General features: G+C 53.2%; 1 protein-coding gene across 1 annotated transcript in view; it reads right to left on the bottom strand.

Moving 5' to 3' along the window:
• Nucleotides 1–1,455: 1,455 nt before the first annotated feature.
• Nucleotides 1,456–25,099, bottom strand: part of LOC144608014 (uncharacterized) — a 29,295-nt gene continuing 5,651 nt past the window's right edge. Inside the window, exons 5-10 of the mRNA XM_078425237.1 lie at nucleotides 22,798–23,238; nucleotides 17,220–17,369; nucleotides 16,485–16,685; nucleotides 13,180–13,311; nucleotides 7,478–7,657; nucleotides 1,456–5,684 (exon numbers count right to left, since the gene is read on the bottom strand). Coding sequence (XP_078281363.1) covers nucleotides 5,601–5,684; nucleotides 7,478–7,657; nucleotides 13,180–13,311; nucleotides 16,485–16,685; nucleotides 17,220–17,369; nucleotides 22,798–23,238 — 1,188 coding nt within the window. The 3' untranslated portion in view covers nucleotides 1,456–5,600. The remainder of the gene's footprint in view (nucleotides 5,685–7,477; nucleotides 7,658–13,179; nucleotides 13,312–16,484; nucleotides 16,686–17,219; nucleotides 17,370–22,797; nucleotides 23,239–25,099) is intronic.

Raw genomic sequence — 25,099 nt, forward strand, 5'->3', positions numbered from 1 at the left:
ACAGCTGGGAAGAAACTGTCGGAAAAACCTCGGAAAATGGCCCCATACGTTAAAACGGCAGCATTTTGGGAATATGAAATTAGAGACATCCTGCCTGCTCAGAACTCCTGGGTACAAAAGTTCTTGAAGTACCTTCGGGAGGAGGTGCCACAGTGTGTGTGTAGATGAGTGAGATATTTCTGTGTAATCTGATTCATATAACTGGTATATTCCGTTTTGTACAAAAATAAAAATCACTTAAACACCGAGCTGATGGAATCTGGTTCATTGCTTCTCCTTGGAAAGTTCATATCTGAGAGGGGGCAGAATTAGGCCATTCGGTCCATCAAGTCTACTCCGCCATTCAATCATCTCTCCCTCTCAACCCCATTCTCCTGCCTTCTCCCCATAGCCTCTGACACCCGCACCAATCAAGAATCTATGTATCTCTGCCTTAAAAATATCCATTGGCTTGACCTCCACGGCGTTCTGTGGCAAAGAATTCCACAGGTTCGCCACCCATCTGGGTGGTGAAGAACTAAAGAAATTCCTCCTCATCTCCTTCCTAAAGGAACGTCATTGACTTCTGAGGCTGTGCCCTCTGGTCCTAGACTCTCCCACTAGCAGAAACATCCTCTCCACATCCAAGCTCCTTGAAAGTAGTTAAAAGGCAACAAGGATGTCGAGGCTGCTTCAGCCAGCCAGCTGTCTGTGGGAATAAACGCTCTCATCAGGAATACAACCTGGCTCAAGCCATTCCTAGTGTAACGCACTTTGCAAGATGATCGAAAACAGATGGCATGTGTTATGTAATGCCCCGAACAACAGTGGAGTAAGTAATTAAACAGTAATTTGCTAATTGTTTGTTTGTTTGTTCATGAACTACAGCCAAAACAGTACACAATTTTCGGCCCACCTTACTCACCGTCGACCCTTTGGTGCTAATGGAAGAAGTTTCATTGAAATTGGTGTTATATTTTTAAAGTTATTCACATTTAAAAGTTTAAATCTATCTCGTAGGGAGGGAGGGGGAGGGGGGAGCAGGGTGGAGGGAGGGAGGATAAGGGGGGGTTGAGGGGGATAGAGGGGGAGAGGAAGGAGGGAGGGGGAGGGGGAGAGGGAGGGAGGGGGAGAGGGGAGGGGTGCTGCACCAATGCAGGAGAGGTTTGGGACCAACAGCTCCACTTGGTCTAGTTAACGTTAAACATGGTACACCACCCTCACTTACATAACTTTGTATGCGCCCTTTAGGTGGCATTTCTTTGCATACCTTGGGTACACTTTGCACACTCATTCACCGTGACAATTAGGCGGAGCGGGAGCACGTGGGCGCTGGCTGGGTGAGGTCACGTGGGGCGCGGGGCGATGACGTCGCCCTTTGTCCCGTATTTGGGAGTGAGGAAGTTGGCAACCCCTACATGGCACACAGTTCCCATGGCAACAGAGCGATCAGCAAAAAAATAAATGAATGCCACACAAAAACACACTCTCGAAGCAAACGGAAGAGTTCATTTTGTTGGTGGTTTATTTTCTGCACGGTCTAATATTGCAAGTCTCACACACCAAAATGCCCGTCATAACGAGCGTGTCTCGTCACCTATCCGATCCACTTCTTCTCAGTGCAGTATAAAACGTCTGAGTAAAAAAATAACACTGAGTAACACTGAACAGGTGAGATACAGTCCGTGGACGTACGGAATAGGACAACGGGTTATGTTGTAATACATCTACAAAAACAAACAGCCACTCCACACACTAGAAATCAACAAACACGTCACAGGCCTCAGGTTCAGCCAACACACAGGGTCAGAACAGATTGGTCCCTTCTTTAGACTTTAGACACACAGCGAGGAAACAGGCCCTTCGGCCCACCGAGTCCGCGCCGCCCAGCGATCAACCCGTACACTAGCACTATCCCACACAACTCACACCGAAGCCAATTAGCCTTTTAGCATTTCTTTGGCGTGCGGGGAGAGACCGGGACACCCGGGGAAAACCCACACGGTCACGTCGGGGAGAACGTGCAAATTCCACACAGAGAGCAGCCGTAGTCAGGATCGAACCGGCGCCGTGAGGCAGCAACTCTACCGCTGCGCCACCGTGCCGCCCCTGGTACAGTACGAGAGGGCAGGTGGGCTGAGGTTGGACGTGAAGCAGTGGCTGGGACTCCTGTAGGAGAGACACAGTGGGTGGCACACTTCCTCGGTGTGCCTCCCCCTCCGATATCACTGGGTCCACGTGAACGTTGGGTGGGATGGATCTGTTCCCCGGGGCTAATACTGTGTACACCACAGACATGGACACCAAAGGCATGTTGGCCGGTGGCACTGAGGTTGCAGATATCCCAGTGCAGGTGTTCTCCGACATACGATGCTTCCACTTTGCGGTGGTGCAGTGACCCGTGGCGAGCTGCCGTTCGCTTCCGACCACGTGACCGCATTTCGACTTACGATATTTTCGGTTTACAGTGGGTTTCTCAGAACGTAACCCCGCCCATCGTAAGTTGAGGAGCACCTGGTACTTCTCTGCAAGTGGTCAGAGAACAGGGTGAGCACGAACGCCTCGCCAAGTTCCTGAATAACGAGCAGGTCACCAACTCGGGAGGACGCCATTTTGAGAAGCTGCAAAAAACATCACTCTGCCTCTTCACCACTTTTTAGGTTTCTTTTAGTGTTAGAGATACAGCGCGGTAACAGGCCCTTCGGCCTACTCGGTCCGTGCTGACCAGCGATCCCCGCACACTAACACTCTCCTACACACACAGGGGAGTTTTACGTTTATACCAAGTCAATTACCCTACAAACCTGCACGTCTTTGGAGTGTGGGAGGAAACCGGAGCACCCGGAGAAAACCCTCGCAGGTCACGGGGAGAACGTACAAACTCCGCACAGACAGCGCCCGTGGTCGGGATGGAACCTGAGCCTCTGGCGCAGTGAGGCAGCAACTCTACCCCTGCGCCACCGCGCCGCCCTTCATAAAAGAACGGCAGACACTCTCTGCCATCCCCTGGGCAAAGACAAGGAACCAGAAACAACGAGTGACTCACGTTTTGCTGCCAATAATTTCAGGATAACGCCTGGACTGGAAAACGTCAGAAATGACTAGAAAATGGAAACATTGCTAAAAACACAGCAAAACAAGAGATTTTGAAGGCTACTTGCATTGATTTCTTCTTTAGATCACAAGATAATTTGTAAGTATAAATCTATTTTTTTGAAAAAGTGAAAGTTCACTAAATCGTAATGGTCCAATTTAGTTTAGTTCAGAGATGCAGCAGGGAACAGGCCCTTCGGCCCATCGTGTCCTCGCCAACTAGCGATCCCCGCACACTAACGCTATCCCACACACACTAGGGACCATTCACAATTTTACCAGGCCAATTGACCTACAAACCTGCACGTCTTTGGAGTGTGGGAAGGAACCGGAGCACCCGGAGAAAACCCACGCAGGTCACGGGGAGAACGTACAAACTCCGCACAGACAGCGCCCGTGGTCGGGATTGAACCCGGGTCCCTGGCGCTGTGAGGCAGCAACTCTACCACTTCACCTATTTGACAGAACTAGGAGGAATGGTCTGGACTGAATCGGCTTCGATACAGAGTCCACTTTCCAAACGTTAACAGCAGAAAGATACAGTAATATCAAACAAAGGAAGTGAGATTTAAACACACAGCAATAATTCCACAATCGCAGTGGTCTCAATGAACAGAATTTCACATGTTTAGCTTCTTCAAACTATTAGAGTTTTTTCAGCTGACAGTTATTACAGTACTTTAGAATACATTTCTAATGGTCACACCGAGAGAATACATCCTCGATAATTGTAAAATAAATGTATTCCAGATGATGAATACATTCAATTAAACCTATCTTCTGCCTCAAGTTAATAACATAATTGTTACTCAATTACATGGAACACTTATCTATTGGTCTGAAGGCAAGCACCTCATGCACAATCTTCAGTCTCTGGTGGTCGAATCTCCATGTGCTGTCAAGAATAATGCACCTCTCAATGAAACACTGTGCCACACAGCCCACACTTGCACCAGATTAAATTCAATCGCTTGGGATGTCTGTGTTTAGGGCAGTGATATACCATTATCCACCCGGATTCCTGGTGCTATCAACCAGCTTTGCCACAAAGTGCTGGAGTAACTCAGCTGGTCAGGCATGGATAGGTGACGTTTCGGGTCGGGACCCTTCTTCACATTGATTAGAGTGATACAGCGTGGAAACAGGCCCTTCGGCCCAACTTGCCCACACCGGGCCAACGTGCCCCATCTACACAAGTCCCACCTGCCCACGTTTGGCCCATATCCTTCCAAAACGTATAAGATTATTAAGGGGTTGGACACGTTAGAGGCAGGAAACATGTTCCCAATGTTGGGGGAGTCCAGAACAAGGGGCCACAGTTTAAGAATAAGGGGTAGGCCATTTAGAACCGAGATGAGGAAAAACTTTTTCAGTCAGAGAGTTGTGAATCTGTGGAATTCTCTGCCTCAGAGGGCAGTGGAGGCCAATTCTCTGAATGCATTCAAGAGAGAGTTAGATAGAGCTCTTAAGGATAGCGGAGTCAGGGGGTATGGGGCGAAGGCAGGAACGGGGTACTGATTGAGAATGATCAGCCATGATCACATTGAATGGCGGTGCTGGCTCGAAGGGCCGAATGGCCTACTCCTGCACCTATTGTCTATTGTCAAACATGTCCTACCCATGTGCCTGTGTAGGAAGGAACTGCAGATGCTGGTTTAAAGGGTCTGAAGAAAGGGCTCGACCCAAAACGTCACCCATTCCTTCTCTCCAGAGATGCTGCCTGTTACTCTGGCATTTTGTGTCTATCCATGTAGCTGTCTGATTGGAATGGTCCCAACTGAAAAGTCACCTGGCCATTCCCTCCTCAGATGCCGCCTGCCACGCTGAGTACCTCCGGCCCCTGGTGTTTTGCTCACGATTCCAGCATCTGCAGTATCTTGTGTCTCACTTGGAGTTGGCCAGGGTTCCACCGAGGGGAGGGCTTTCAGATTCGAAGTGCGTCTCGATCATTTAAACATCGTGCACAGATTAGGCCAGAGACCTACCCCCTGTGTGTGTGTGTGTGTGTGTGGACTAGAGGCAGAGTCTAGTGTTTACAGATCATCGAGTCTAATTTTCCCAAGTCTGGAAATCCTTTCACAACTCGAGCTCTCAGTCCCGCTGCTAATACGGACAGAAAAAGGATTCTGAACCCCCCCCTAAAATATCCTGTAATCAAATTGAACTGCAGATGCTGGTTTATACAAAAGATGGACATAAAATGCTGGGGTAACTCAGCGGGACAGGCAACGTCTCTGGAGAGAAGGAATAGTTGACGTTTCAAGTCGAGACCCTTCTTCAGACGAGAAGACCCTTCCTGAGACGTTGGTCAGAGTGTGAAGAAGGGTCTTGACCACGTGCCCCTGACCTGGCCTGTGATTTTGGTTTGATTGGGAGGTTGGGATAGTTGAGGATGGGGTTGGGAGGGGGATGTTCTGACTCTGCTGTCTATGGGGGTCTGCTGTCTGCTGGTGATTGCTGGTGGGAAGGGGAGGGTGCTGGCCGAGACCCTGCCGTATCACTGCGCTAAGCTGCCCCCTGGACTGGAGTCAATTCCCAGAGACGATGGAGTGGGAATACTGCGGCTGGCGTCGGCGAAGCTCCTGCTGTAGCTGGTCCTTCAGCGTCGACACCTGGCACACAGGGGAGGACAGCACAGGTTAATCAATGCCGGCCAACGTAGGAGTAGAGGGCGGCACGGTGGCACAGCGGGTAGAGCTGCCGCCTCACAGCGCCAGAGACCCGGGTTCGATCCTGACTACGGGCGCTGTCTGTACGGAGTTTGTACGTTCTCCCTGTGACCTCGTGGGTTTTCTCCGGGTGCTCCGGTTTCCTCCCACACTCCAAAGACGTGCAGGTTTGTAGTTTAATTGGCTTCTGTAAACTGTAAATTGTCCCCAGTGTGTGTAGGATAGCGTTAGTGTGTGTGGATCGCTGGATGGAGTGGACTCGGTGGGCCGAAGGGCCTGTTTCCACGCTGTATCTCTAAAGTGTAGAGGATGACAGACACGGGATTATTGGTCTGCCCCATGTCAAAAATCTGCAATATTATATGGTTTTGGTTGAAAGACACAGCTTTGAATCGAGACCTACTGGTTCTATGTCATCCCACTTCCTCATCCACTCCCTGCACACCAGGGGCAGTTTACAGAAGCCAATTAATCAACAAACCTGCACGTCTTTGGAGTGTGGGAGGAAACCGGAGCACCCGGAGAAAACCCACCCGATCACGGGGAGAACGTACAAACTCTACGTACAGACAGCACTTGTGGTCAGGATTGAACCCGGGTCTCTGGCGTCGAGAGGCAGCGGCTCTACCCGCTGTGCCACCGTGCCGCCAGTTATTGTCCGCTACGGGCGAGGAACGAGGCGGGTGGGAGAGGAGAGGGAAGGGGAAGAGAGGAGAGAGGAGGAGAGGAGAGGAGAGGAAAGTAATATAAAAACAGGGACGTAATGCTGAGGCTTTATAAGGCGCTGGTCAGACCACACTAGGAGTATCATGAACAGATATTGGGCCCCATATCTGAGGAAGGATGTGCTGGCTCTGGAGAGGGTCCAGAGGAGGTTTATGAGAACGATCCCAGGAATGAGTGGGTTAACGTATGATGAGCGTCTGTCGGCACTGGGCCTGTACTCACTGGAGTTTAGAAGAATGAGCGGGGGCACCTCATTGAAACTTACAGAATAGTGAAAGGCCCGGATAGAGTGGATGTGGAGAGGATGTTTCCACTAGTGGGAGAGTCTAGGACCAGAGGCCACAGCCTCAGTATTAAAGGACGTTCCTTTAGGAAGGGGATGAGGAGGAATTTCTTTAGTCAGAGGGTGGTGAATCTGTGGGATTCTTTGCCACAGACGGCTGTGGAGGCCACAAGTCAGTGGATATTTTTTAGGCAGAGATAGATAGATTCTTGATTAGTGCGGGTGTCAGAGGTTATGGGGAGAAGGCAGGAGAATGGGGTTAGGGGGGAGAGATAGATCAGCCGTGATTGAAAGGGCGGAGTTGACTTGATGGGCCGAATGGCCAAATCCTGCTCCTATCACTTATGATCTTTCCCCAGAAAGAATTATGTGTAAGTTAGCTTAGTTTATTGTCAGTTTATTATTTATTTATTTATGTATTTATTTATTCTGTTGCTAGGCGCATGAGGCGGGATGGATTTCTGTGTGCGTTTGCACGTGTGGCAGTGAGGTGGGATGGATTTCTGTGTGCGTTTGCACGTGTGGCAGTGAGGTGGGATGGATTTCTGTGTGCGTTTGCACGTGTGGCAGTGAGGCGGGATGGATTTCTGTGTGCGTTTGCACGTGTGGCAGTGAGGCGGGATGGATTTCTGTGTGCGTTTGCACGTGTGGCAGTGAGGCGGGATGGATTTCTGTGTGCGTTTGCACGTGTGGCAGTGAGGTGGCATGGCGCTGCAGCGTAGGCTACCTGCTCCTCGAGTCCTTTGGCCCGCTGCCGGTGTGCCCGCTCACGGGCCTCCAGGGTCCTCTCGGTCTGTACCTGCGCCGCCCTCAGTCGCTCCGTCTCCTTCTGCAGCTCCTGGCGGTGTCTGGCGGCCGCCTCGACCACGCCGTGCGCGTGTGAGTGCTCCACGTCGGAGAGCTGGGCCTGAGGGTGGGGGAACGGCAAGTTGTACGGGCAAGACAACCCATGGAGACACAAGCAACTAACTGCAGGCGCTGGGACCCCCAGCAAAGCACAAAGTGCTGGAGGAATTCAGCGGGTCGGGCAGCATGTGTGGAGGGAATGGGCAGGCGATGTTTCGGGTCGGGACCCTTCCTCAGACTGACTATAGCGGGGGGCGGGATTTTTAAGCACCCGTTCACACTGATTTCTCCCACTTAGCGTACAGTGAGCTGATCTCAACCCCATTTTCCTGCCTTTTAGTTTAGTTTGCAGATACAGGCCCTTCGGCCCACCGAGTCCGTGCCGACCAGTGATCACACCGCCCACTAGCACTATCCTACACACACTGGGGACAATTTACAATATTTACCGAAGCCAATTAACCTACAAACCTGCACGTCTTTGGCATGTGGAAGGAAACCAGAGCACCTGGAGGAAACCCACACAGTCACAGGGAAAACGAACAAACTCCACACACAGACAGCACCCGTGGTCAGGATCGAACCCGGGTCTCTGGCGCTGAGAGGCAGCAACTCTACCATCTGTAGGGGTTGCCGACTTCCTCACTCCCAAATAAGGGACAAGGTGACGTCACCGCCCCGCGCCCCGCGTGACCTCACCCAGCCAGCGGCCACGTGCTCCCGCTCCACCAACGGCGGGACGGGATAATGACAGGTTAAGAGTTAGCTGTTTCTCTCACTGCAGATGCTGTCTGATTTGCTGAGGTTCTCAGATGTTACTAGAGGTGGACAAGTTATAAATGGCACAAGATGAACGAACAACTCAGAAGCTACAAGCAAAGCCACATACTAGTAAAGCTCGGTGCGAGTAAAGTCTAGTGCTAGTGGGAGATTGGGAACTAGTTGGAGATTGGGGACTAGTTGGAGATTGGGGACTAGCAGATTACAATGTTACCTGTGACTCTGAATACACTGCACCTAGTACTGACCCGTATTTTCAGAGCAGAGTCTAGACTCTAGGGGCTGCTTCTGCTGTCATGCCATCAGTTCCAATAAGCGTGGAAATCCTTGCCCAAAAGCCAACCTAACTCAGAGCTGAACATTTGCCCTTCTGTTCCATTTATCCCTGGACCTCTTCAGTTCAGTTTAGTTTGGTCACAGCTAGGGTTGCCAACTATCTCACTCCCAAATAAGGGACAAGGTGACGTCACCGCCCCCGCGCCCCGCGTGACCTCACCCAGCCAACGGCCACATGCTCCCGCTCCACTAATGGCGGCCGCCCAGGCTGGGTGGCAGGTTGCTATGCAACCTCCGTTAGGCGGCGCCCGGACCTCCGGGCCTACACTGACCGGGCATACAGTGTCCGGGCCTACAGTGTCCGGGCCTACAGTGTCCGGGCCTAAGCTGTCCGAGCCTACAGTTCGGCCTACCTTGGCCTAATACGGGACAAACCAATTTAGCCCAAAATACGGGATGTCCCGGCTAATACGGGACAGTTGGCAACCCTAGGTACAGCACTGAAACAGGCCCTTCGGCCCACCAAGTCCGTACCGATCAGCGATCACCGCATACTAACACTATCCTACACACACCAGGGACAATTTACAATTTTTACCGATGCCAATTAACTTACAAACCTGCACGTCTTTGGGATGTGGTAGGAAACCGGAGCACCCGGAGAAAAAAGTTACCCCTCAGGTTCCTATTGAATCTTTCCTCCCGCACCTTCGACCTATGTCCTCTGGTTCTTGATTCTCCTACTCTGGACAAGAGACTGTGCGTCTACCTGATCTATTCCTCTCATGATTTTGTACATCTCTGTTGAATCTATAAGAATCATTGTAAGACACAGCGTGGAAACAGGCTCCATGGCCCACCAAGTCCACGCTGATCATCGATCACCCGTTCACACTAGTTCTAAGACCCTTCTAAGACCCTCTTTCATTTAGTTAAGTTTAGAGATGCAGCGCAAAAACAGGCCCTTCGGCCCACCGAGTCCGCACTGACCAATAATTCCAGAACAGTAACACTATCCTGCAAACACCCGGGACAAATGACCATTTTTACCAAAGCCAATTAACCTCCAAACCTTCACGTCTTTGGAGTGTGGGAGGAACCTGGTGCACCCGGAGAAAACCCACATGGTCACGGGGAGATCGTACAGACTCCGCACTGACAGCACCCGTGGTCAGGATGGAACCTGAGTCTCTGGCGCTGCGAGGCGGCAACTCTACCGCTGCGCCACCGCGCCGCACCACTCTGCGACTAGAGCTTCAGAATCTTCCAGCTCCTCTCCCCATGGGCTGGGCTGTTGGACAGCAGAGGGGCTGCACACACTGACTGATGATAGACACAGAGTGCTGGAGTAACTCAGCGGGTCAGGCAGCATCTGTGGAGGACCTGGATAGGTGACGTTTCACAGAGTGTTGGAGTAACTCAGCGGGTCAGGCAGCATCTGTGGAGGACCTGGATAGGTGACGTTTCACAGAGTGTTGGAGTAACTCAGCGGGTCAGGCAGCATCTCTGGAGTAAAGGAATAGGTGTGGGTGGCTAACTGTTAGGGGTGCCAACTATCTCAGTCCCAGATAAGGGACAAGGTGACGTCACCGCCCCGCGGCCACGTGCTCCCTCTCCACTAATGCCGTCCCCCCTGGCCGGGAGACGGGTTGCTACGCAACCTCCGTTAGGCGGCGCCCGGGCCTCCGGACCTACACTGTCCGGACCTACACTGTCCGGGCCTACACTGTCCGGGCCTACACTGTCCGGGCCTACACTGTCCGGGCCTACACTGTCCGGGCCTACACTGTCCGGGCCTACACTGTCCGGGCCTACACTGTCCGGGCCTACACTGTCCGGGCCTACACTGTCCGGGCCTACACTGTCCGGGCCTACACTGTCCGGGCCTACACTGTCCGGGCCTACACTGTCCGGGCCTACACTGTCCGGGCCTACACTGTCCGGGCCTACACTGTCCGGACCTAAAGCGCCCCCCCCCGGCCTAATACGGGACGAGGGTGGTCCCGTACAGGACAAACCAATTTAGCCCAAAATACGGGATGTCCCGGTTAATACGGGACAGTTGGCAACCTTACTAACTGTTGGCATGACAGGGTCTACAGTGAAGGGGAAAGGCCGGGGTGAAGGTACTGCTGCTCAACACTGCAGCCGGACGGACTCACCAGAGACTGCAATATCTTCCTCCTAATAATCTGCAAATCCAGCTTCACGGATCAGCGGTGAGCAGAAAGAGAAAAGACTTACCATTTCAGCACGGTTTCACAGTCCTGCTGGCTCAGCATTGGCCAACCAGACAAGCATTCACCAACGGCTCACCACAATAGACTGATTGAAAGAGTCATCGAGTCATACAGCGCGGAGACAGGCCCTTCGGCCCAACTTACCCACGCCGACCAACATGCCCCGCCTACACTAAGGCCATAAGTGATAGGAGCAGAATTAGGCCATTCTCTAGATAGAAACATAGAAAATAGGAGGTGGACACAAGGTGCTGGAGTAACTCAGCGGGTCAGGCAGCATCTCGGGAGAGAAGGAATGGGTGACGTTTCAGGTCGAGACCCTTCTTCAGACTGATGTCAGGGGAGGGGGCGGGACAAAGATAGAATGTAGTCGGAGACAGTAAGACTAGTGAGAGAACTGGGTAGGGAGATTGTCAGAGTGAGGCCCAGCGCAAATTGGAGGAACAGCACCTCATATTTCGCTTGGGTAGTTTACACCCCAGCGGTCTGAACATTGACCACTAACTTCAGATAGCTCCAGCTTCCCCTCTCTCTCCATCCACTCCCCCTTCCCAGTTCTCCCATTAGTCTTCCTGTCTCCAACTACATTCTATCCTTGTCCCGCCCCCTCCCCTGACATCAGTCTGAAGAAGGGTCTCGATCCGAAACGCCCCCCATTCCTTCCCTCCCGAGATGCTGCCTGACCCGCTGAGTTACTCCAGCGTTTTGTGTCCACCGTTAATCTATCAGTGATGATCCTGGAGGGTTGGGGTTGGATTTCACACCGTGGCCGAGGTAGCTACAATGGCAGAGGCTGGACTGACTGCCACATCTGGATGAAATAACTGCTCGAGCATTCACTCTCCACTTGGCAGCAATCCAGCGGCATTCTCGGGAGACCGCTGGATCCAGACACAACTTCCTCCGAGGCTCGAGCGGCTGAACCTTCACCTCCTCAGTGCGCACGGAAACACCGAGCCACCTCCTGACTTTTACTCCAAGCCGACCGCCCGCTCACTGCAAGCCTCGCACTGCCCTGTGGGAATTCCAAGCTGCTGCCTGCAGTCCCAGCCCAGGGAGGTTGCCCCTCCATCAAGCTGCTCGTTAGAGCCGAGTACTTGTGGAGACCCGATCGTGCTGGAACAGCTTTACACACTCAACATCCTCTGGGGTAGAGAGCCAGGAATCAGACAGCCCGTCACAGTTTGGTGATTCCCTCCGGTAAACGGCCATTGGGAGCGTGGTTGTCAACAACATGAGTTTAAGCTTAGTTATAGAAACATAGAAAATAGGTGCAGGAGTAGGACATTTGGCCCTTCGAGCCAGCCCCGCCATTCAATGTGATCACAGCTGATCATCCAGAATCAGTACCCCATTCCTGCTTTTTCCCCATATCCCTTGATTCCGTTAGCCCGAGCAGCTAAATCTAACTCTCCAATATGTTCTCATTTAGTTCTAGTTTAAGTTTAGTTGTAGTTTAGTTTAGTTTAGAGATACAGCGCGGAAACAGGCCCCTTCGGCCCACCGGGTCTGCGCCGACCAGCGATCCCCCCCCGCACACTAACACTGTCCTACACACACTAGGGACAATTTTTACATTCACCAAGCCAATTAACCTACAAACCTGCACGTCTTTGGAGTGTGGGAGGAAACCGGAGCACCCGGGGAAAACCCACGTGGTCACGGAGAGAACGTGCAAACTCCGTACAGACAGCGCCCATGGTCAGGATCGAACGCGGGTGTCTGGCTCAACCGCTGCACCACCATGCCGCCTAGGGGTGCCAACTATCTCACTCCCAAATACAGGACAAGATAACGTCACCGCCCCACGCCCCACGTGACCTCACCCAGCCAGCGGCCACGTGCTCCCGCTCCTCCATTAGGCGGCGCCTGGGCCTCCGCACCTACACTGTCCGCGCCTACACTGTCCGCGCCTACAGCGCCCGGGCCTACACTGTCCGGGCCTACAGTTCCCGGGCCTACACTGTCGGGGCCTACAGTGCCCGGGCCTACACTGTCCGGGCCTACAGTGCCTGGGCCGACAGTGTCCGGACCTACAGCGTACGAGCCTACAGTGTCCGGACTTACAGCATCCGGGCCTACACTGTCCGGGCCTACAGCGTCCAGGCCTACAGCGCCCCCTGGACCTAATACGGGACAAAGGGGGTCCCGTACAGGACAAACCAATTTAGCCCAATATACGGGATGTCCCGGCTAATACGGGACAGTTGGCAACCCTAATGCCGCCCAAGGCTTGGACTTGCTGGCGTGTGTATCTACCGGTGACTCGCGGCTGCCAGGGTCTCACCTGCAGCTGCTGGGTTTGCCTCTGGGCTTCCACGAGCTCCTGCTCCACCGTGGTGAGCGAGCGATCGAGGCGACCTTTCTCCGCGGACACACGCATGGTGTCCTCCTCGTACCGCAGTCTCTCCCGCTCCACCTGCAACCAGACGGAGGGGAGGGTAGAACGTATCCTCAATAAGGGCCACGTTATAGATCATTTGACAATCTAGTGTCCTGTCCATAATTTGGTGATTTTGTACCGTGGCGATGGTGTGTTACCACGGTTTTGTTCTGTATCGTAATTGAATAAATTATTTTTGATTTATTGGTGGAGGGGGAGCACGTGGCCGCTGGCTGGGTGAGGTCACGTGGGGCGCGGGGCGGTGACGTCACCTTGTCCCGTATTTGGGAGTGAGGAAGTTGGTGCCCCTCGTCACCGATGAGGTGGGGAGCAGTTCGGGGCTGATCTCTCGTTGGGCTCGGATGGTTCTTATCCCCCGGGGGATTAGATCGTACAAACTCCGTACAGACAGCACCCGTAGTCAGGATCGAACCTGGGTCTCTGGCACCGTGCCGCTCCGATGTGTTGTATCGGATAGCAAGCAGAACAAAACGTTTCACGGTACTTCGATAGACAATAGACAATAGGTGCAGGAGGAGGCCATTCGGCCCTTCGAGCCAGCAGCGCCATTCAATGTGATCATGGCTGATCATTCTCAGTCAGTACCCCGTTCCTGCCTTCTCCCCATACCCCCTGACTCCGCTATCCTTAAGAGCTCTATCCAGCTCTCTCTTGAATGCATTCAGAGAATTGGCCTCCACTGCCTTCTGAGTCAGAGAATTCCACAGATTCACAACTCTCTGACTGAAAAAGTTTTTCCTCATCTCCGTTCCAAATGGCCTACCCCTTATTCTTAAGCTGTGGCACCTGGTTCTGGACTCCCCCAACATTGGGAACATGTTTCCTGCCTCTAACGTGTCCAACCCCTTAATAATCTTACACGTTTCGATAAGATCCCCTCTCATCCTTCTAAATTCCAGTGTATACAAGCCTAGCCGCTCCAGTCTTTCAACATGACAATAATAAGCCTAAACCTAAAAATGAGATCCCCCAGCGTGCTGAACAAAATGAGATCCCCCAGCGTGCTGAACAAAATGTTTCTGCTCGAGTCAAGGCGGTGGGATATTGGGGCCACTAGTTTGTGGGGCGTTACTGGCACGGGCCATGTGTTGTTAGTTGCTGGCTGGGGCTGGGTGCCAGCCCTGAGTCGCTGGCCTTGGTTCACGACTCGCTCCAGACACTCTGCTGAGGGAGCGACCGGCTGCCAGAGCCCTTGAAGAGGAAAAAAGGCACAGACTATTTTCTAAATTGGGAAAGAATCCAGACACCAGAGGTGCAGAGGGACTCGGGAGCACTCATGCAGGATTCCCAAAACGAAGTTAACTTGCAAGTCGAATCGGTAGTAAGGAAGGCAAATGCAAAGCTAGGTAGACACAAGACGCTGGAGTAACTCAGCGGGTCAGGCAGCATCTCTGGAGAGAAGGAATGGGTGATGTTTCAGGGCGGGACGCGCCCTCTCCCCTGACATCAGACTGAAGAAGGGTCTTGACCCAAAAAGTCACCCATTCCTTCTCTCCCGAGATGCTGCCTGACCCGCTGAGTTACTCCAGCATTTTGTGTCTACCTTTGATCTAAACTAGCATCTGCAGTTTTTTTTCCCTACAAACTCAATGCTAGCATTTATTTCAAGAGGGCTAGTATACAAAAACGGGGATGTAATGCTGAGGCTCTATAAGGTGCAGGTCAGACCACACTTGGAGCACTGTGAGCAATTTCAGGCACCATATCTGAGGAAGGATGTGCTGGCTCTGGAGAGGGTCCAGAGGAGGTTTACGAGAATGATCCCAGGGATGAGTAGGTTAACTCATGATGAGCGTTTGTCGGCATTGGGCCTGTACTCGCTGGAGTTTAGAAGAATGAGAGGGGGCACCTCATTGAAACGTACAGAATAGTGAGCGGCCTGGATAGAGTGGATGTGGAGAAGATGTTTCCACTAGTGGGAGAGTCCAGGACCAGAGGACAAAGCCTCAGAATTAAAGGACGTTCCTTTAGGAAGGGGATGAGGAGGAATTTCTTTAGTCAGAGGGTGGTGAATCTGTGGAATTCTTTGCCACAGAAGGTTGTGGAGGCCACAAGTCAGTGGATATTTTTAAGGCAGAGATACTGTAGATGGATTCTTGATTAGTGCGGGTGTCAAGGGTTATGGGGGAAGGCAGGAGAATGGGGTTGAGAGGGAGAGATAGATCAGCCATGGGTGCTGTCTGTGCAGAGTTTGTACGTTCTCCCAGTGACCTCGTGGGGTTTCTCCGGGTGCTTCGGTTTCCTCCCACACTCCAAATAAGTGCAGGTTGATTGGCTTGTGGTAATTGTAAATTGTCCCTGGTGTGTAGGATGGTGCGAGTGGTCGGCACCGACATGATGGGCCGAAGGGCCTGTTTGCATGCCCAAGTCTAAACGTGGAGAGGTGACGTTTCGGGTCGGGACCCTTCTTCAGGCTTGAGAAGAAGTCTGAATAGTCTGAAGCAGGGTCCCGAAACGTCACCTCTCCACATTCTCCACAGATGCTGCCTGACCCGCTGAGTTACACCAGCACTCTGTGAAACGTCACCGATCCATGTTCTCCACAGATGCTGCCTGACCCGCTGAGTTACTCCAGCACTCTGTGTCCTTGAAAAAGGGTCCATTGTACTGTTTCAAAGAAAAGCACAATCGATCCCCAAAAACATTGAGCATTATTTACTGGGTGTAAAAAAGGCCCCCAGAACGATCTATCCTACCACATTTGTTGTGAGATCTTGCTCGGTGTTATTGTGAGCTCTACCACACTCTGCACTTCAGAAGTTAATGTTGCGTCTGTAAGTTGCTCTGGAATAATCAGAGAGTGTGGAGGCACAGTATAATTTTACTTCCTCCTCTCACTTTACAATACAGTGCCAGCTGTTCCATTAATTACCAGACCTGAACTGAGTAAAGCCAGCAAAGTCCAATCAGGCGTAGACTCACAGTGCTGGAGTAACTCAGCGGGTCAGGCAGCATCTGTGGAGAACATGGATAGGTGACGTTTCACAGAGTGCTGGAGTAACTCAGCGGGTCAGGCAGCATCTGTGGAGAACATGGATAGGTGACGTTTCACAGAGTGCTGGAGTAACTCAGCAGGTCAGGCAGCATCTGTGGAGAACATGGATAGGTGTTCCTCCTGCACAGTGTGTGTGTGTTTTCCACGCTGAGAGCTCGGCTGGGTTTGTCAGGCTGTGGTGCTGGAGACCCACCTTGTCCAGGGTCTTCTTCAGGGCAGCCTTGTCCTTCTCCAGCCGGCCGGCCGCCCGCTCCAGCTCGCGTTTCTCGTTCTCCAGCTGCGCGATGGCACGCTGCAGCACTCCCAGCCGCTCCTGCAGCAGCTGCTTGTCCTCCTGCAGCTTCTGCACGCCCCGCAGCGCCGCCTCGTCCCCCTCCTGCTGCTGCTGCAGCACCTGGCCGCAACACGGAGAACCACGGGCCGTTAGAACGCAGAGACGCCGCGCGGAAACAGACCCCGCGCCCACTGCGCCCGCGGCCACCGGCGATCCCCGCACACTAGCGCTGGCCTACACACACACACACCAGGGACAATTTACACTTACACCCAAGCCAATTAACCTGCAAACCTGCACGTCTTTGGAGCGTGGGAGGAAACCGGAGCGCCCGGAGAAAACCCACGCGGGTCACGGGGAGAACCTCACCCACAGCCAGCGGCCACGTGCTCCCGGCCCGGGCGGCCGCCATTGGTGGAGCGGGAGCACGTGGCCGCTGGCTGTGGGTGAGATCACGTAGGGGCGTTTGCGGGGCGGTGACGTCACCCTTTGTCCCGTATTTGGGAGTGAGGAAGGTGGCAACCCCTACTAACACGGGACAAGGGCGGTCCCGTACGGGACAGTTGGCGACGCTAGGGCCCACCCACCACCAGCAGGGAGGGCAGCAAGGTGGGGCGGGGCGGGGCGGGGCGGGGCGGGGCGGCCCGGGCTCACCTCCTGGTGCATGCGTAGCTGTGTCTGCAGCTCGGCCCGCTGCAGCTCGCCATCCTGCTGCTCCCTCTGCAGGTTCTGCAGCCTGTCCGCCATCGCGCCGCTCTGCTTCTTCGTCTCGGCGCCGGCCTGGCGCGCGGCTTCCAGCCGCTCCTGCAACACGGCACCGGGATAAACCGTCAGGCAAAGCCACACCAGCACAGCGATAAACATAGAAACACAGGGAAACTGGTGCATTCGGCCCTTCCAGCCAGCACCGCCATTCAATGTGATCATGGCTGATCATCCAGAATCAGTGCCCCGTTCCTGCTTTCTCCCCACATCCCTTGATCCTGTTAGCCCTACAAGCTACATCTAATGGAACATCTCTTGCGGTCACGGTGGCGCGGCGGTAGAGTTGCTGCCTTACAGCGCTTGCAGCGCCAGAGACCCTGGTTGGATCCCGACTACGGGTGCTGTCTGTACAAAGTTTGTACGTTCCAGAGTCAAAGATCTTTCCTATCCCGGTCATTCCTTCTTCTCCCCGCTCCCTTCCGGCAGAAGGTACAGAAGCTTCGGGCTTCTGAACGGCCCTTCCATAAGCTAGGGCACTGTCCGATTCACCTCGACCCCATTGCGGACAGTGGACTTTAGACAATAGGCAATAGGTGCAGGAGGAGGCCATTCGGCCCTTCGAGCCTGTACGCACCGCCATTCAATGTGATCATGGCTGATCATTCTCAATCAGTACCCCGTTCCTGCCTTCTCCCCATACCCCCTGACTCCGCTATCCTTAAGAGCTCTATCTAGCTCTCTCTTGAATGCATTCAGAGAATTGGCCTCCACTGCCTTCTGAGGCAGAGAATTCCACAGATTCACAACTCTCTGACTGAAAAAGTTTTTCCTCGTCTCAGTTCTAAATGGCCCACCCCTTATTCTTAAACTTTGTCTCTTTATCTGATGCGTTACCATGCTGAGAACTATAGTCTACACTCTGTATCTTACCCTTCGCTCCACCTATTGTACTGGAGTGTGGTTTGATTGTATTCATGTACAGTATTATCTGATTTCATGCAAAACAAAGCTCTTCGTTGTACCTCAATAAGCGTGACAATAATAAACTTAAACCTAAACTTCCAGCCAATACATGACACAATGGAGCAGCTGGTCGAGCTACTGCCTCACAGCGCAGAGACCAGGGTACCATCCTGGCCTCGGGTGCTGTCTGTGTGGAGTTTGCGCGTTCTTGCTGTGACTGCGTGGGTTTTCTCCGGGTGCTCAGCTTTCCTCCCACATCCCAAAGACGTGCGGGTTTCTAGGTTAATTGGCCCTCTGTAAATCGTTGCTGGTGTGTCGGATAGAACTCCGGTTTCCTACCACACTCCAAAGACATACAGGTTTGTCGGTTAATCGGCTTCAGTAAAGATTGTAAATTGTCCCTAGTGTGTGTGTGTGTGCGTGCGTGCGTGTAGGACAGTGTTAGTGTGCGGGGATCGCTAGTGGGCACAGAGAGCGTGGGCCGAAGGGCCTGTTTCTGCACTGTATCTCTAAAACTAAACTAAACTGTTGCACGCGTGATCGTTGGTCGGCGCGGACTAGGTGGGCCGAAGGGCCTGTTTCCGCGTTGCATCTCAAAAACTAAAAACTGGGGAAGGAGTTGTGATGGTGGGGGGGGAGAGCTGGAATCCTGAGCAGTTAGCAGGGAGTACAAGCCATTCACTGGCAGCTCTCAGTTTGGTCCTGGTTACCGTCTGCGGCCTTGATGCTAAGGGGACTTGATGTTTTGTTGGCTGGGCGGTGGCGGCTTTGAGCAGCTGCCAGAGGAGGTCAGTACCCCGGGCACTGGTGCAGTGTTGGCACCGCGCCAGAGAATGCCGTCAGAGTGCAGGCCAGACAGCACTGGCACAGTGCCAAGCACTGGGGCCAGCTTTGGAAAGAGGCCGGCTGTACAGCGAGAGCTCGCTTCGACAAAGGCTCGGCTCATTAAGGTGAAGGGGAGAAGATTTAATAGGAATCTGAAGGGGTAACTTTTTCACACAAACGGTGGTGGGTGTACGGAACGGAACGAGCTGCCAGAGGAGGTATGTGTAGGAAGGAACTGCAGGCGCTGGTTTAAATCGCAGGTAGACACAAAATGCTGGAGTAACTCAGCGGGTCAGGCAGCATTTTGGGAGAGAAGGAATGGATGACGTTTCGGGTCGAGACCCTTCTTCAGTCTGAAACGTCACCCATTCCTTCTCTCCAGAGATGCTGCCTGACCCGCTGAGGTACTCCAGCGTTTGCCAGAGGAGGTAGATGAGGCTGGGACTATCGCAACGTTTAAGAAACAGTTGGACGGGCACATGGATAGGGCAGGTTTGGAGGGATTTGAGCCAAATGCTAGCAGGTGGGACTAGTGCAGATGGGACGTGTGGGCGGAAACCAGAGCACCCGGGGAAAACCCACGTGGTCACAGGGAGAACAGGCGTGCACACACACGCCTGCGCACACACACGCTTGTGCATGTGCTCGTGCTTGCACGCGCGCACACTTACGCACACATCTCCGTGCACACACCTGCACGCACAGACTTGCGGACACGGACTTTCACACACACACGCTTGCACACATACGGATTTGCACACACACGGGCATGCACACACACCCCAGCACTCGCACGCCCGCACACACGTCTGTCTGCAGCGCTGTCCGGAGGCAGGAGAAGCCCAGTGTGTGAGCCGGTCAGAGCGAGTGACTGAGCAGGCCGGTGAACCACCACAGCCGGGGCCCAGTGCCAGGCCCAGAGCTGCCATGTCTGGCCCGTCCGTCACCACACACCTTGCCAGGGCCGCGGAGACAGGCGAGCGGCCGGCTAACAATTATCGTAAATTAATCATCTCAACTATTAGGAAGAAAGTCAGAGGAGAATGAGCAGACTGAGATGGAATCTGCTGGGTGGACATTGGCCAATGCAGAGCCTGCAACCTTAATCTCACTCTGTTTGAGACCTGTTCGTGTTGCACCTTCTTGGCTGTACGGCATGGCGATGATGGGCCTAATGGCCATCTGCTGCTCCATTAATCTTTACGATTCTATGATCCCACTGAATCCACTGTAAGTGAGTAACACCATTTTACCAGCAGCCTGCCTGGATTAGAGGATGCTTTACAAATTCATAAGTCATAGGAGCAGAATCACGACCTATTTCCGGCCCTATAACAAATGAACTTATGATACCCGTACAGTAGTTCCACCCCTCACGCGACCGATCGTGTAGAGCAGGCAAATTGAAGGGCTAGTTCCAGCTTACCATTGTACTAAATAGACAATAGACAATAGGTGCAGGAGGAGGCCATTCGGCCCTTCGAGCCAGCACCGCCATTCAATGTGATCATGGCTGATCATTCTCAATCAGTACCCCGTTCCTGCCCTCTCCCCATACCCCCTGACTCCGCTATCCTTAAGAGCTCTATCTAGCTCTCTCTTGAATGCATTCAGTGAATTGGCCTCCACTGCCCTCTGAGGCAGAGAATACCACAGATTTACAACTCTCTGACTGAAAAAGTTTTTCCTCATCTCCGTTCCAAATGGCCGACCCCTTATTCTCACACTGTGGCCCCTGATTCTGGACTCCCCCAACAGGCAAAGGAGACCAGTTTAACCTGGCGTCATGTTGAGCCCGGACATTGTGGGTCATCGTTGCCTGTTGCTGTAATGTACTGTTCTATATTCCACCATCGAGACACTATTTAGTTGCGTAAGCGAATCGGGGAACTAATCTGCCCAGTTGGGACATGCAAATAATATTTATTGAGTAATTAAACGTGTTTAATAGTGTTCCTCAAGAGAGAAACACCTCATTAATTTAAAAAGTCTAACTTTAATATGATGCCCTCGACTCGTCAGAGAGGCTGTGTGGCATTGAGTGAAGACGCAAGATGGTGGGAAAGGGGAAATTATAGGGAGGAAAGGGGGGATGGTGGCACGGTGGCGCAGCAGGTAAAGTTGCTGCCTCACAGCGCCAGAGACTCGGGTTCGATCCTGACCACGGGTGCTGTCTGCGCGGAGTTTGTACCTTCTCCCCGTGACTTGCGTGGGTTTTCTCCGGGTGCTCCGGTTTCCTCCCACACTCCAAAGACGTGCAGGTTTGTGAGTAAATAGGTCCCAGTAAAAAAATGTAGCGTGTGGGATAGTGCGAGTGTATGCTGGTCGGTGTGGATTCGGCGGGCCGAAGGGCCTGTTCCCTCGCTGTATCTCTAAAGTTTAAAGTAAAGTCTAAGGTTGAGTTTAGAAGTTCAGCATGGAATGTGGCCCTTCGGCCCAACGGGTCCATGACGACCATCGGTCACCGAGTTACACCAGCACTTTGTGTTATTTTTCATTTTATTTTAGTTTAGAGATTGAGCATGGACAGAAGCCCTTCGGCCCATCGAGTCCATGATGACCATTGAGTTACTGAAGCTCTTGAGGGGGGACCTCATTGAAACCTACAGAATAGTGAAAGGCATCGATAGAGTGGATGTGGAGAGGATGTACCACTAGTGGGAGAGTCTAGGACCAGAGATGATCAGAATTAAAGGTATTTATTTCACAAAATGCTGGAGTAACTCAGCAGGTCAGGCAGCATCTCAAGAGCGAAGGAATGGGTGACGTTTCGGGTTGAGACACGAAACGTCACCCATTCCTTCTCTCCTGAGATGTTGCCTGACCTGCTGAGTTACTCCAGCATTTTGTGAAATAAATACCTTCGATTTGTACCAGCATCTGCAGTTATTTTCTTACACTATCAGAATTAAAGGGCGCTCTTTTAGAAAGGAGCTGAGGAGGAACTTCTTTAGTCGGAGGGTAATTAATCTGTGGAACTCATTGCCACAGAGGGCTGTGGAGGCCAAGTCAGTGGATATTTTTAAGGCAGGGGTAGACAAATTCTTGATTAGTACGGGTGTCAGAGATTATGGGGAGAAGGCAGGAGAATGGGGTTAGGAGGGAGAGACAGATCAGCCATGATTGAATGGCGGAGTGGACTCGATGGGCCGAATGGCCTAGTCCTACTCCTAGTCGTAGAGTCATAGAGTGATACAGTGTGGAATCGGCCCAACTTGCCCACACCGCCCAACGTGTCCCAGCTCCACTAGTCCCACCTGCCTGCATTTGGCCCATATCCCTCCTAACTTGTCCTATCCATGTACATGTCTAACTGTTTCTTAAACATTGGGATAGTCCCAACCTCAACTACCTCCCTACCTCCTCTGGCAGCTCATTCCATACGCCCACCACCCTCTGTGTGGAAAAGGTTACCCCTCAGATTCCCATTAAATCTTTTCCCCTTCACCTTGAACCTATGACCTCTGGTCCTCGATTCCCCTACTCTGGGCAAGAGACTCTGTGCGTCTACCCGATCTATTCCCCCCATGGTTTTGTACACTTCTATAAGATCTCCCCTCATCCTCCTGCACTCCAAGGAATAGAGTCCCAGCCTGCTCAGCGTCTCCCTACAGCTCAGACCCTCGAGTCCTGGCAACATCCTCGTAAATCCTCTCTGAACCCCTTTCGAGCTTCACAACATCTTTCCTACAACACGGTGCCCAGAGCTGACCACTGCTCCAGTTGCTTATGCCCTTACCTGGAGTATGCGTCGGTCATGTTCGCTGGTACTCAGGGCCTTCTGCAGCTGCTGGGCCTTGTCCTGCAGGGCCGAGGCCCCAGTTGCCTTGTTGCTAAGCGACAGCGAGAGGCCCTGCACCTTGTCCTTCAGCTGGCTCTCGCCCTCCTGCGACTTGGCCAGGGCGGCGTGGAGCCGCTCGGCGGTGAGCTGCAGGCTGCCGGCCTTGGCCAGGCTGTCGGCCAGCTGCCTCTGCAAGGCCTCCAGCCGCTCCTGCAGGGCCTGCACCTCGGCCTCCCTGTCGGCCGTCACCAGCCGGCTCCGCTGCAGCTCCCCCTCCAGCGCGCGGCTCCGCAGCTCCAGCTTGGTGATGCGGCTCTCCGACGCGTCCAGGATGTCCTTCATCCGCCGCCGGTCGCTCTCCAGCTTCGCCTCGTTGCCTTTCATTTTGTTCACCTTGTCCTGCAGGCGAAAAACACACGCTCGCTGGTGCGCTGGCTCAGTGGAGCGGCGGGTAGTGCAGCGACACAGGCCCGGGTTCAAGTGTCAAAGGTGAGCGGGGGGGATGGGTCGCCAACTGTCCCGTATTAGCCGGGACATCCCGTATATTGGGCTAAATTGGTTTGTCCCGTACGGGACCGCCCTTGTCCCTTATTAGGCCCGGGGGGGCGCTGTAGGCCTGGACACTGTAGGCCTGGACAGTGTAGGCCTGGGCACTGTTGGCCCGGACACTGTAGGCCTGGACAGTGTAGGCCTGGGCACTGTTGGCCCTGACACTGTAGGCCCGGACCGTGTAGGCCCGGACACTGTAGGCCCGGGGGTCGTTGTCGGCCCAGACAGTGTAGGCCCGGAGGTCCAGGCACTGCCTAACGGAGGTTGCGTAGCAACCCGCCTCCCGGCCCGGGCGGCCGCCATTGGTGGAGCGGGAGCATGTGGCCGCTGGCTGGGTGAGGTCACGTGGGGTGCCTTTTGTCCTGTATTTGGGAGTGAGTTAAGGCATGAGATGAGGAGGAATTTCTTTAGCTAGAGGGTGGAGAATCTGTGGAATTCAGTGGAGGCCACAAGTCAATGGATAATTTCTAAGGCGGAGATTGACAGATTCTTGATCAGTGCGGGTGTCAGGGGTGATGGGGAGAAGGCAGGAGAATGGGGGGAGAGATAGATCAGCTATGAATGGAAGGCGGAGTAGGCTCAATGGGCCGAATGGCCTAATTCCGCTCCTGTGTCTTATGGTCTTAAGGCATTTTCAGTAAGTAGTTTCCCAGCTACCTCCGTCATTGTAAATACTCTCTCTCAGCCAAACCCACTCCTTGCACTCGATGCCAAGAGAAATACAGAGTGTGTGTCTGTGCCACAGCCGTGTACACTCCAGACACCCACCACAAACTCGGGAACCTCCAGTTCTGCTAAATCTAGCCGGCAAGACTTTCCCTGCAGTTGTTTTGTCTCCTTCACTGCGTTTTTTAAGGATGTCTCATCTATTTCTTTTATGCAGTAACTCAGCGGGACAGGCAGCATCCCTGGAGAGAAGGAATGGGTGACGTTTCGGGTGCAGACTCTTCTTCAGACTGAGAGTCAGGGGAGAGGGGATCGGGAGATAGAGACGGAACCATTTCTCCTAAGTACCGCCTACATCCTTCGTTCCCCTTTCTTCAACCTGCCTCAACTACCTCCTCCGGCAGCTCGTTCCATACACCCACCACACTTTGCGTGAAAAAGCTACCCTCAGATTCCTATTAAATCCTTCCCCCCTCTTTCTATGGACAAGAGACTCTGTGCATCTACCCGATCTATTCCTCTCATGATTTTGTACACCTCTTAGATCACCTCTCATCCTCCTGCGCTCCAAGGAATAGAGTCCCAGCCTGTTTAACCTCTCCCAATAGCTCGGGCCCTCGAGTCCTGGCAACATCCTCATAAATCTTTTCTGGCACCCCCTACAGCTCGACGAGATGCGGCCTCACCAACATCTTGTACAACTGCAACATGACCTCCCAACTTCTAAGAAGAAGGGTCTCGACCCGAAACGTCTCCCATTCCTTCTCTCCCGAGATGCTGCCTGACCCGCTAAGTTACTCCAGCATTTTGTGTCACCAACCTGATCTCCCGGTGGCTCAGCACTTCAACTCCCCCTCCCACTCCCAGTCTGACCTTTCTGTCCTGGGCCTCCTCCATTGTCAGAGTGAGGCCCAGCGCAAATTGGAGGAACAGCACCTCATATTTCGCTTGGGCAGTTTACACCCCAGCGGTATGAACATTGACTTCTCCAACTTCAGATAGTTCCTCTGTCCCTCTCTTTCCCCTCCCCCTTCCCAGTTCTCCC

Source organism: Rhinoraja longicauda, chromosome 30 (genome assembly GCF_053455715.1).
Source record: "Rhinoraja longicauda isolate Sanriku21f chromosome 30, sRhiLon1.1, whole genome shotgun sequence".
Classification (NCBI taxonomy): Eukaryota; Metazoa; Chordata; class Chondrichthyes; order Rajiformes; family Arhynchobatidae; genus Rhinoraja; species Rhinoraja longicauda.